Below are 13700 nucleotides of genomic sequence, written 5' to 3'. Positions count from 1 at the left end.
TGCTTGATTTGAGCTATTACGAATAAAAGATAGCTATTTTATGTCAATTTTTACCCGAATGTCACTGTTTTGAGCAAACACACGACAAACTACAAATGTATAGCAACATTTTCAAAACCAATACTTTCTTTTAAAAAATATCTCACAGTCGATCCATTTTGCTCAGAACAGCTGTATATGTTTCCCCTTTCCTTAACTTTTGATGATGAAATACCTTGTTTTTCACGGTTTTTGGTAGCTTTAACGCTTCAAAAAAATTCTGATGACTAACTTTTCAGTTGAAAAGAAAAAACGTTACTCTTTCGAAAACCAGCAAGGGGAGAGTGTGCTTGATTTTTAGCCCTGATATAAAATTTTATTTTTCAGCAATTCCTCTTAAAAATTCGAATTATTTTATCTTCATTAAAATGTTAAAAAAAACTTGTAATACTATAAGGTTATGATTCCACACTTAAATGCTTATTTTGTCATTTTATATAGCTTAAAATGTTGTCGCACCCGCGAGTTAAAAAAAAACATTCAAGTAAAACGAGGGTGAAGTTTCATCTCTCTACAACGTTTTGGAAATGCATATTTTAAAAATGGCAACAAAATTGGCCATTTCTTAAAAGTTGTATAGATTAATCATGATAAATAAAAGTATTTTTTGACAGCATTTCTATATTGTATCTTGCTACAAATGGGAAACAATTCCTAAGGTTGGTCTCAACACCTCGGGACAAGAGTTTTGACAGTTAACTGATAAGGTATGAAAAAACTACATATTTTTAAATTATAAACAAACGAATTCTTGGAGGTATTTTTTTATAAATTAGACTTTTGCTGCCAAATTGTAAATAAATAAAATCATCTTCACCCGTAAGGAATTTTAAAAATCTCAAAAAAACTTATAAAAAAAAACAAAACAAAAAAACATTTTACATTTTACTGATACTATCTGATATGTGAAATCTTTCTGAAAACCATTTAACTATTCATAGTACAGCTATTGGGGCTGAGGGGATGGTTTGCAAATTCTAAGCAACATCAGCTTGCATCCATGTCTATTCAAAATGTCACGATACTGACATGGTCCATAGAACACCTGTTGCTAAATAACAATATGACATTTTGGCTTTCAGATCACCACTACCTGCCATCCCCCTCCCCATTCATCATCATTGAAAATAGTATTATTTTATTACATGAAATTTTCGTGTTTACTTTTTACAAAAGTGTAACCGTATTACAAGAAGAAATACTTTTTCGTTTCGAAATTATTTCGTGGAACGACATACCCGTTGCTAACCGATGAAGAAGTAATGACAATGCTATATTAAGTATTTTATTCGGTAGGCAATAATACATGTGCCGATGATACGAACAGTGTTTACATTGCGTTACAGAAGTCCTGAAATGAACGCCCTATCCTGACATTTAATACCTGCCATGTGTGATAATGTCTGTTTGCCTTAGTAAATTATTAAAGTTCATTTGCTGTTCATCAGTGTTAAAGAATAAGAATTGCTATAATATTTCCTTATCATCGTCGATCATTATGTCCATAGAATTAGGAATTGGCTCCACATGTATGTCGAAAAGTATACTTCTATCCAAAAGAAAATATTTTTTACATTTGTTATGTTTATTGCAATTGTGACAGCAGATAATTATACAAATGCCGTGCATTGCAGTATCTGATAATGTACTGTAACACATTAATGTTTTATCACATGATCACAACAGTAAAAATGTAGCTTTAGGATATTAACATCGTGTCTGGCAATACTGTTTTATTCCCTGATATTGAAACGGGTTTCATTATCGAATATTTATGTTTTACTGTGCCTTGGCATGTAATAACATTGGGTAATTTGTGAAGTCAATATATCTACATCTGTCAAAGTGGGCAACGAAAACCAGTCTAAATGTTTTCATTGGCCTTTCAAACGTCCTTATAATACCAAAACGGCGGTCAAATCCTGCTTGCGTTGTCCAGATTTGACCATTGAAATTTTGGAAACTTATCACAGTTCTAAAAATAAATTCGCCCAACTCTTTGACAGTGAGGCTGTGTGGAAATGTCAACACGGACATAGCCTGCCGAGGAAAATTTTAGAATTGCTATAATATAATACTACTATTGTTAATATTTTCATGAGATACCATTTTTTGCGCAATTTCGACAGAGAGATCAACTGCAAATTTCAATGATACGCAAATAATTATATGAAAAATATATATGAAAGCATGGTTGTCATTAAGAACATGGCACGGTCGTGCAAAGCTAGGTTAGGAATCACCTTAACATTGATCTTCGGGCACTCCGGTTTCCGCCAATTTCACCACACCTCGCGTGCATACATTTGTGTTATATAACTTGTATAACTTGTGCCACAATTAATATAAAATACCAAAAGTTAATAATTCACAGATGTATCCTACTAATACATTGCATGTAGGAAAATCATTGTTAATGGATAACAATGAAACAATAGCAAAATTCCTTGTGCTTTACAAAGATCACTTACCTTTGCAGACAGAGAGTGTGATTATAAGCATAAGCTTTATTATTTCCATGACGTTTGATCATCCGGCACTACGGTGTCACAATCCTTAACCACAAGCTAATGTGTACCTATTTGAAGTCGAAACAATTCGCTGCACACTGTAGCAACACGTAAAGTCACATGTTTTTATAGACTGAATATCATTTGCATAATAGATAAGCAAAACTTAATGACAATATCCCAGATTTTCCACCCTTGTTTTACTTGCTAGCTAGAAGTCTTTATTCAAGTACAATTGATGAGCTTACAAAATATCATAGGTATCATATAAAACTAAAGTAACAATTCCATTGTCGAGAACACAATAATATAACAAAACAAAGCAATGTAATAATATAACTTATTACATCCTATAAAATAGAGATAATAGTCTCGTAATGTAGGGACGCCCTTCCTTTTCGCTTATATAGATTCGATTATTAGTTTTTCAAGCACACATGAACGCACATTATCCATGCTAAGTTCTTTAACGTACCTAATGCGCTATGAAAACAAACGCGTCATAGTCTTCATTTGAGAACACAACTACATCAAAAAGTACTATTCAAATTTACCATGCATGTACAAGGGTTACAATGACCATATATATTGCAAAGTCGTTAATGGCATAACAAAAGCCAAGCTGTCCAAAACAAGCCTTTCATAGACCCAATCATAGACAATGGAAGCATTGTAGATACCGAAATCAAATATTAAACCATACATTTTAACTACACATGGCATGAAGTGTTAAATCGATAGTATTGTATTTCCATATTTATATGCGTGATGTTTCGCCGATAATATATATCAATATATATAAATGATAATTTCAACTCATGAAAATGTATATTTTCATAATAAAAATTAATTATTCAATAGATCAATAAAACATAACTCTTCAGTTTCCGAAGGAATACTTCAGTTACCTCTAGAAAAAAATCAACCTGCATTTTAGAAACTCTTCTATATGTTTGCTCAACCTAGTTTTTCAGATATACCAGTCGACTGAAAACTGACGCTTGGTATCTCCTGACAAATTCCATAATGATTTTAATTGTCACATATATAACTTTTATATATAGGACACTTTTTAAGTATTTTAATGTCTATAATATAAAATGTATTGATAATTGTTGTGTTATGATCGAATAAACCAACTTTCTGGTGTATTACACCCATCAGGCATCATTCAAGGGAAGATAATCCAGAAATTCTATATAATCCACATAGGCAGATTGTCTGTGTATCATAAGTTTACGATGAATCAATACTTGCATATGAGTAGATCATTGTATGATTTTTGTTTATCATTTTAAGGAAAATATATGCCAACACTGTAAATTTGTCAAATATATATCATCAGTTTACCAATAAGTTTCAAATAAAAGGAACTTAGGAAGAAGGTACATGTTCTTCTATTTATCAACTTGTATGGTGTCTTAAGCAGCGTAATGTTATCCCATGATCCGCCTGATACCATTGCTTTACCCGTGAAATATTTTTGAATATGTCAGCAGTGTAGAGTAATATAACCTAGAGTGCTTTTCAATGGCTAAAATGCAGGGCGACGTCATGATTTGACATGACATCCTCCGTATGACCTCTTTTATAAATGACATATGAAATGAACACTCATTTAAGATAATAAATATCCACCTAATATGTTTCAATATACAGTGTTGCCTACCTAGCCGACAACCTTTGTATAAAGACCATATCTGGTGCCTAACTAGGTCAATGTCGACACAATTTTACCTATGTATGAAGACCACCTTTCTTGTCTTTTTAAAGACAGGGTTGGCGGTATATAACATATGTCATCCGAAATGGTAAAATGGTAATTTTGTTATATTTGAAGTCATACTATACGTACCTAGCGCAAAATGTCATGTTTGATTCGACCCCGATCGTGTTAGTATTTAGAAGTAGATGAAATACTTTTGGAAGTTATATCAAATGATATCTATAATAATTTATTCATAAATTTGGTACAACAGTTGTTAAAAGTCGACACTTGTAAACATGCCTTCATTTTAAACTTGTCACCATAGAAGTTATGGTTGTTGCCGAACGGAAGTCAGAAAAATCATCTATATTGAATGACGTCCTATTGGTGTACTCCGATCGCTGCTTACAGAAAAAAAAACCGCTGTTGATAAACTGTCGACTCAACATTCATAATTGTTTAGTGGCATATCTTGCTGTACGGGGATCCTGAGGATGATTTCGGTAGAATAAATGCACTTGAGCCGGACGAACATTTGTTTGGTTACCATGGTTTGATGGTTTTTAGCGCGAAGTAAATACCACTTTACCGAAAACATTATCGGAATGTAGATTGACAAAGATTAGTTTATTGTTCAAGTTACTATTGAAATCTATATTCGAAATGGTGTTTCATAAGTAGGAATGCATTAAATAGTTGTTCATAATTAAAATACTTGTTTATTAATTAAAAAAAAAAGAAATTACGATTTTGGAATGTTAATGAGTGTCTGTTTGCTTATGGTGATATCACTACAACTTATTTTCATCTGTCGACAAATATCGTTAGAGTGGAACTTGGTTGATACGAACTCGGATTATTCGACAACCCGGCTTAACTACTTTACTGGTCCCGGCATGTTGACTCGCGTAGAACATTAGGTTTATAAACATTTTTGCGTTTTGCATTTGCTATTCTGTCAGATTGTAAAAGTAGAATGACTTTTTTCTTATATATTTCTTTTTGAATAATTTTATAAAATGTAACATTTCCCAAATTTTACTAAATTATAAAATATGTATTCATCACTTCAATAACTATTTCCTTCTCAGATCATGTTCGATCCTGTCCGGTCCTGTTAATCGCTGACTCCTGGAATTATTAATTGTCATTCAGAAGCTTTGAAATGCTACGATTTCCAAACGCTAACCGGACCAATATGAGTGGAATGTGCGTTCCTCCACCTCCTAGTTCTGACACACCCCTGTTTATTTAAAGAACGTCAAACCAGCCAGTTTTATCTTTATTTTTATTCATTTAGATTCTGTTTAATTGTTTACAAACATGTGATGACAAGAATGATAATTTTCAATGAAGAGTCCAAAAAGACTCGTATTTATGATGATAAAAAGAGAATTAATAGAACTCGCCATAATGTGGCATTCACGTAATCCGTGTATTTCCTCACACTCCCTTAATATGTGTGTAAATTTTTTAGGTTCAGTAGTACAGAGAATACAAAGAGGGGAGATAACTATTCTGATTTAGATTATCAACATATTTGTACTTGTATCTGGAAAACAATTTGGATCTGCGATCTTGATAGTACGCCGACCTCTTTCTCCACAATGCTTACAATGATAAGCTGGGCATATTGAAATCACAAATTTTAGTATTCGATTTATTTGTTAGCTTGCTAATTTACTTCCAATTTAAAATTTTAAACATGATAAATTGCATACCGAAAATAAGCCATAATGACACTATGCATTATATGGAATGAAGTACTGATTGTGCATGCACTAAAAGCGATACAAAGCATTGTATATTATGTCGTGGTATATAAATTTACAAAAAGTGGGATTTACGCGAGAAAACACCAATTATTATTCAAATAGTATAGTTTTTGCGATGTTTTAAATTGATACTACGATAAAACGCTTGACAGTAAGTATTAAATGAACTTTCATAATGCACGATATAATATCAAAAAGTAACAAACTAAAATCACAATAACTGCGATTAGCATAACATGAGTATTCATAAATGATATCACATTAAACGTAACTAACAAAAACATAGTTTTTGCTACTAAACCTATACAATGAGTAAATGTATTTACATATATGTTTGTTTTATTTTTCGAAATCACCAGAAAATTACTTACGGAACTGACGTCATCGAACTGAATGGTTTAACAAGATCTCAAATCTGTGATATGCAGTTAACGTCGTTACAATTCTATTAAGCTATACAATTAAAAGTTAAATGTTTCTTCAACGATACTTCGTATTCGAATCTAAAGTATTCTGATTCAATTTCGCGTATACATGTAGGCCCTTGTACCATCCACAACAATCATGGAAACGAACGGTATAGCAAGGAACACAGCTTTGGTCATTCCGATCACCTTTGAGGAAGGACGCTTGTCTGTTGCGCATGTCTTCTTACGAATGGAAGCTGTAAATAAAATTGTCTTATAGTTTATATATATATTTGACTTCTTAATTTAATAGTCGTACTGTAATTACATTGATCCCATAAATACAAAACATTTTGAAGACTTTGTTGATATCAACGTCATGTTATACGAGCTTCAAAAGTAACCAATCACCCATGGAAGAGATTAATATGATTCCATCAATCAATCTTTGTAACAGATAAAATTTTCATATTTCAATATCAGTTCCAACACTATATTTTTGAGAGTCTCGCTCAGCTGGTGCGTTTGTGGACGATAATGACTTAGAATAATGGATCATCTACATTGTCTTTATAATGTCCGTTGACGTGCAAATATCTACACATGGTGACGTCATTTTGACATTAATGATTTATCGCAGATGCATTATTATTTTATCATGGCAAAGACAGAAATTTTACCAGATAATATGTCAATACATACTTTCCATACGTTCTATTGCCAGCTCATTCAAAAGAGACTTCAGCTGGGAGATTGTCGGATTGACTGGCGGTTTATTGTTGTAGACACACGAGCAACATGGCAGCTGCGCCAGATCTTCAAACCACAAAATTTAAAAAAAAAATGTTTTTCAAATTTTATTTTCGTCTGCAAAAACGATGCATCTTTGGACTAAGGTGAGGTTATAACATCTAATTATAAATGTTATAAAATATTCTCTGCGTAATCTATTTTAAAAGGAAAAATTCACTTAGCGGATTTACATTCTTTCGCAGTGACAGTCAACTAAAATTTAACTCGCGGTGAACAGGGTGACGGCGGGAAACATAAGACGATCCGCGTTATGAACTTTAGCATTTAATATATCTTTGTTTAAATTACAAATTCACAATTATCAATTTAAAAATAAAAAATATTTTCGGAAAAGTAGTTGGCCTTTTATGAAATATTTACCGGTTGTGTTGAGTGCTACAGTTGTGTTGGATATGTCCGTCGTCCTCGCCGTGGGTGTATCGGTAGAGGATGATGTCGCTGACAATGGAGTGTAAGAAGTGGCAATGGTGGGCGAAGTGGTTGTGACAGCTACCATAAGGCAGATTTGCTTAAAATCTAAAGCACTTGTTCAAATATTTTAGGATTAATTTGAATAGATCAGGTAAATCAACAAAAATAGAAAAAAAGTATAAATTTACATTTACCCGGCATTACAAATATTGCCGTTCATTACTTAGAGCATTTTACTAATATAGTTGTTTTGTCCATTAATATTTTTACTTATGATGAAAATTATGACATTTATCCATTTTTAGGGAAAAAAGCTGAAAATTTCATTGTTTTCCCGCCAATTCACAAAAGTGAGCAGACGTGACGTCATTATTATGACTTTATCGTATTCAGCATGTTTCAATCATATCAAAAAATGTGTTTATTTGTCTCTGAATGTTGTCTGGTTCTCTATCTATGCGCATATATGCGAATGTGTCATTTTGGCCATTTTTAATAACTGAAATCCAAGATGGCCGCCATATGACCCCCATGATACATTAGTTGTCAATGGCAACAAGCATAAAATGAAACTAGACATCATACCGGTCCTAAAAAACCATGTTTCGAAAAACTGCCAAAGGGGTGCATTGGAACCTGTATCTCCTCCCCCACTACAATATATACATTACCACATGTTGACAGCATTTTATAATATGTGTGCGAGTTAAAAATAATTTTGCCACTTGCATGTTTTTTCAGTAAGCGGCTTATCCAACCAAGTTTCAAAGAATCAGTTAACAATTTTATATTCATCATTTACAATCCACCTTTGCTATTATATTGTGTTATGATATCCCTCATTATTTTGTCTACTTTGCTGTTCCATAAAAAGTTAAAAAGAATTGAGTTCAGCTCTTGAAAAAAAGTTTCGCTAGGCTTTGGTAAAGAGGTAAATAAATGGTTAAATTGAGGTATAAAGACTTAATTAGAATTATTCTTCCAATAGGTGTAAGTATTCTTCTATTCCATGTCTTTATCAATGCCTTTAATTTTATCAGTTTCTTATCAAAATTTAATTTGGTAATCTCAAGTTAAATTTATTTTTCCCCCTATGTAAATTTAGTTCCGGTAGAAAGGCCTCATTATTGTAAGTCTTGCTTCCAATCCAAATGACCCTGTGTTTTATCCACATTTAGTTTTAAACCAGAGATTCTTGCAGTTTTTAATTCATTAATAGATTCTTGAAGCGATAATTCTGCACCATTTAGTATAAGCGTAATGTCATCAGCATACTGAGAAATTAGGATAGGCAAATTACCTACTTCAATTCCTTTAATATTCTTATTGTTTCTTAATCTGATACCTAGTACCTCAACACATAAAATGAAAATGTATGGGGCGATTGGGTCCCCTTGACGGCAGCCCCTTTTAATTTGAAGAAACGGTGACAGGTTACCCCCCTGATTTCCAGTTGCCGTAATGTTAGTATTAAACAACTTAACCCACTTTTGAATATCTGCACCAAAATTGAAATATCTAAGGACTTCATCTTTAAATTTCCAAGACACAGAATCAAAGGCTTTTTCAACATCTAACATAAGTAACATACCTGGAATATATTTTTTCATCAACAAATTGCATTATATCATACACTAATCTTGTATTTTCACCGATGTTACGACCCGAAAGAAATCCTGTTTGATCCTCACAAATTAACTTATCTAACACGTTTTTAATTCTATTTGCAATACATCCTGAAGCTATTTTATAGACCATGTTTAAAAGAGTGATAGATCTCCATTTTTTTTAAAAACTGTGTGGGCTTATCTCCCTTGGGAATACAGACGATAACCCCTTGTCTTTGGGTTATAAACAATTTATCATTTATATAACCATGACTAATAGACCTTACAATAAATACTCCTAGTTGCTTTCAAAAACATTTGAAAAATTCAGCCGTGTAACCATCTGTGCCGATATGCAGTTGATCATGTTTTAGCTGCCTCTTCTAAAGTGATAATCCCCTCTAAATCTAAAGACTCTGAATCATTTAATTTTTTGACATTATATATATCTAAGTACTCTGTTAGATTAAAATAACCAATGTCATAATTATCGTCATAAAGTTTTTCATAGTAAGAATGAACCTCTTTCAGAATAGAATCTTGATCCGTTAGAAAAGCACCATTATCTTTTTCAATTCGAGGTATTATTTTTGAAACAAAGTTCCTATTCTCTAAACTTAAGAAAATATTTTGTTGCTTTCTCACTTTCTTCTTGCCATCTTGCTCTAGATCGAATGACACTTCCTTTAATTTTATTTACTCGTAATACATGTATTTCTACCTGCTTTTTTTATCCTCTAATACTTCCACATTTACATGCTCTTGTTCTTCTAGGTTTTGAATAATTTTGTAAAGATTATCTTCATTCAAATTTAGTTTTTCTTTTTAAAAGATGAGTATGAGATACTTTTACCCCTTATTTCCATTAGCAGAGTTTCAATGAAAGTTGGTCATTAATAACAAATTGAATATCTGTATCAGCAACATTACTAATGTTGTTCCTATCATAGATTGGTAAACAGTACTGACTTGTGGTATCAACAATGATATTCTTAACAATTTTGATGTATTCTTCATCATATAATAGTGAGGAATTGAATTTCCAGAGCCCCTTTGCCTCGTTTAAATTCATTGAACTTTAAATTAATCATGGGAAAAGAATGATTTGATCTATAACCCACTTCTATAGTTGCATTGGCCACACTTGGTAACAAATTTTCAGATAAAAGGTAAAAGTCCAATCTCGCTTAATAAATAATGTAGCTATCTGGGATGAGATCTACGTACTACGTAGATAACAGACACCATAAAAAAACAATAGTTACGCTCCAGAGACATTAATACTACGATAACAGTGTTACTGCATACTAAGCAGTCATATTCATTCTGCTTCGGAGAGCAATATGACTACAAGCACTTAAATGATTATGCATATTCTGAAAGTAAAGTATCAGTTTAAAAAACGATGAAATCAATTAAACAAATAATATATCGTGTAGGCTCCTCTATATAATGTATATGCACGTGTAAAGAGAAACATGTATCTACAGTCGACATTTAGCAAAACTATGTAGATAAGGTAAAAATCCATTGTGCTATCACGCAATACATTAGTAACAGGAAAAATGAGTTGTGAGAATTCGAATGTTAAGAATAAAGCAAGCGTATATTTGTATGAGCATTTCTAGAAGTAATGTAAAATGTACCGACATATTACAAACTATCTTTCTATCGGTAATTCTTTTCCTGATACTCCGACTTACCTTCGCCATATTTTGGTTTTTATCATTTTAACGTCCTATTAAAAGTCAGGGTCATGTAAAGACGTACCAGGTTTGTTGGTGGAGGAAAGCCGAAGTACAAGAAAAAACAACACCGACCATCGGTCAGTACCTGGCCACTACCCCACATGGGATTCGAACTCGCATCCCAGAGGTGGAGGACTTTTGGTAATATGTCGGGACATCTTAACCAACCGGCTGCAGCGGCCCCACCAATAAACCCGACAAATTATTTAAATACCCTAGATGTCCAGATGTTTTAATTTTAGATAACAAAAATATGGAAAAGTGAATGTATTTCCAACGACAAAAAAGTTTTTTTGTGTGGGCGAATATATTCTTTTACAATAATCGACTTATTTTAACGATCGAAACTAATAGTTACCTGGCTGCATGGACCAAATATCGGGCTGCCACAATGTCAAATTGTAGTCGCCCGGCGGGGTGCCTGCTATATTCGAGTCATATGCATATTAAGTTTAGGAAGAACAAATACATGCTTTGGGAACTGCAAATTCAGTATCAAAATTATTTAGAATGTCAAAAATTGCATATAGGAATGAAAATGTTCCCCGGAGGAATTAAACGGACCCTCCAATAATGTATTACTCGCGCCTTCATATCAGAGGCCCAAGCCAACAGAATCAGGAATGCAATTTTTACTTATTTATATTATAGTTATTTGTTTACTTATTCATTTATTAATTTTAATTAGTACTTAATGATTTCAAAAGGAAAAAAAATCTAGACGGAATGGATTTAAATGCTTTTACTAGAAAACCTACAATTCTTATGATTTATGTACCATTCTGCCAGACTATCGTGTTACAGTCAGTAATTAGGCTTCAAACTTATCAACAATATACTATAAAGTAAATAATGTTTGTTTTAATGGTGAAATAAATGACTATGACGTAAATATGGTACTGTAAGAGAGAAAAATAGTAAAAACCAAATAAAGAGAGAGCAAGAGAGTTAGTCAGATTGTTTTGCTGATGTTGAATATGTAAGTTATGTGTTTGAGAAAGAGAGGGTTGAGAGCTGTTTATGTATTCGAGTGATGATGAATATATGTGATAATTGAGTGCCCTCCTGTGTGGGGACATTTTATGTATGGAGGCTGACATCAGAGTTCCAACCCTGGCAGTTTACCAAAAACTAATATATTTATTATTATTATTATTATTTGTTCAGAAAAAAGAGCTGCATAGGAGAAAAATTCTGTCTATCCCTGTAGTAATCTAGTTTATTGGTTACCTGCTGCAAGTGAAGCCAGGTCAGTGACTTTTCCAACTCCACTTTCCCATAAGTCGATCATCACTGGCCGGTCAATGGTAGGAATACTGGTATTGGTCACGCTTGGTGCAGAAGGCGTTGCGTTTATCTCCATAATAATATTTGGTGCGGGACTACTGCTGTTTATCTCCATGGTAATATTTGATGCGGGACTAATACTGTTTATCTCCATGGTAATATTTGGTGCGGGACTACTACTGTTTATCTCCATGGTAATATCTGGTGCGGGACTACTACTGTTGAGCGCTTTCTCGTAAAATGTCACCGATACGACAGTGTTTATGATCGAACCAGGAACAGGTGACATGTCCACAGTGATTGTCCAGTCATTAGCTCAGAAAACAATATATAGCATACATATGTATAAATTATAATTGTGACTATTAACAAAACATGAACCATAACACACGGTAGAGTCACAAAAGATATATATTTTTGTTTTTGTTTTTGTTTGCGAAAATAACTTTTATATATTTACAGTGCGACCACACAGTATCAATGTTTCTATTGTGACGTCACAATAACGTCGAGTTTCCGCGCCATTCTCGGATTTTTTTTTTCATCATGGAATGAAAAAAATGAATAGGCCAATCAGAAAGCCAGAAACAAATAGAAAATTGATTATTTATGTATATAATGGATACTTTACTCATCCTACAGTAGTAACAGTATGATCAGGAAAACGTTACGTTGTCTCACGCTTGTTACGTATCGATTGTATGTATATATATATATCATATATATAAAGTGTTCTGTAAAATATATCTTACATATCACAACGTTTCACAATATGGACCTTTGTTTTCTAGTTCCTGTCAGTTACCTGTTAATTAAATGTTTTGATTCTCTGTTGTTTCTGGTTGTTTCGAATTAAAATCAAATGACGTCTGTGTTCTTCGTCCAAATTGTACAGCATATGAACGTCATATACGAAATGAGATCATGAAAAGCTTTCAACGGTTTGCACTTTACATACTTATCTGTACTTGCTGGTAGGCATTGATTGTGAAGCCATGTGCTTGCGAGCGTAACGTCATATGTTCCGGAAAAAAACGACGTGAATTGCGTTCACAAAATAATGACGTCACAATATATATCCACCCACAAAGTCCAGCCGTCTTCTTTGACACCGCCTAAGTTTGGACTTAGTTGAGCGCTCTCCCCTGTGAAGAAGAAGGTTCTGGGTTATGCCCCTTGGTCGAGACACACCATAGTCTATAAAAGTGGTAGTTTCTATTCCTGCTTATTATGTCAACAAAAGGTAGTCAAAAAAGTAATCATAAAGAGAGTGTTGTGACTGGTGTGCGTTTTTCGGTGCACTTTAACCGGATGAGGTGTATTTGCAACAGTAAAATAACACTATAAAACGATGCATTGATTACGATTTTTTATATTGAGGCACAATTCGAATAT

The 13700-nt window shown here is 33.1% G+C and overlaps 1 protein-coding gene across 1 annotated transcript; it reads right to left on the bottom strand.

Annotated features, from left to right (window-relative positions):
* Positions 1 to 6550: 6550 nt before the first annotated feature.
* Positions 6551 to 12594, bottom strand: LOC138309998 (uncharacterized). Its single transcript, XM_069251148.1, has 4 exons — positions 12249 to 12594; positions 7613 to 7741; positions 7142 to 7255; positions 6551 to 6696 (listed from the first exon to the last, which is right to left on the bottom strand). The coding sequence occupies exons 1-4, from the start codon at positions 12592 to 12594 to the stop codon at positions 6551 to 6553; spliced, it is 735 nt and encodes a 244-aa protein (XP_069107249.1).
* Between the last annotated feature and the right edge of the window lie 1106 nt (positions 12595 to 13700).

The sequence above is a fragment of the Argopecten irradians genome, chromosome 16 (assembly GCF_041381155.1).
Source record: "Argopecten irradians isolate NY chromosome 16, Ai_NY, whole genome shotgun sequence".
Classification (NCBI taxonomy): Eukaryota; Metazoa; Mollusca; class Bivalvia; order Pectinida; family Pectinidae; genus Argopecten; species Argopecten irradians.
Note: the sequence above shows the minus strand (reverse complement) of the source record. Positions and strands in the feature narration are given on the sequence as shown.

Bases quoted from the DNA above. Each gene is read 5' to 3' on its own strand.
- LOC138309998 (XM_069251148.1), bottom strand. From the start codon at position 12,594: ATGTCACCTGTTCCTGGTTCGATCATAAACACTGTCGTATCGGTGACA. The intron at 7,742-12,248 runs GTAACCAATAAA...GCCTTATGGTAG, and splicing joins CCTGGCTTCACTTGCAGCAG to CTGTCACAACCACTTCGCCC. The intron at 6,697-7,141 runs GTATGTATTGAC...TTTTATTTACAG, and splicing joins GGCAATAGAACGTATGGAAA to CTTCCATTCGTAAGAAGACA.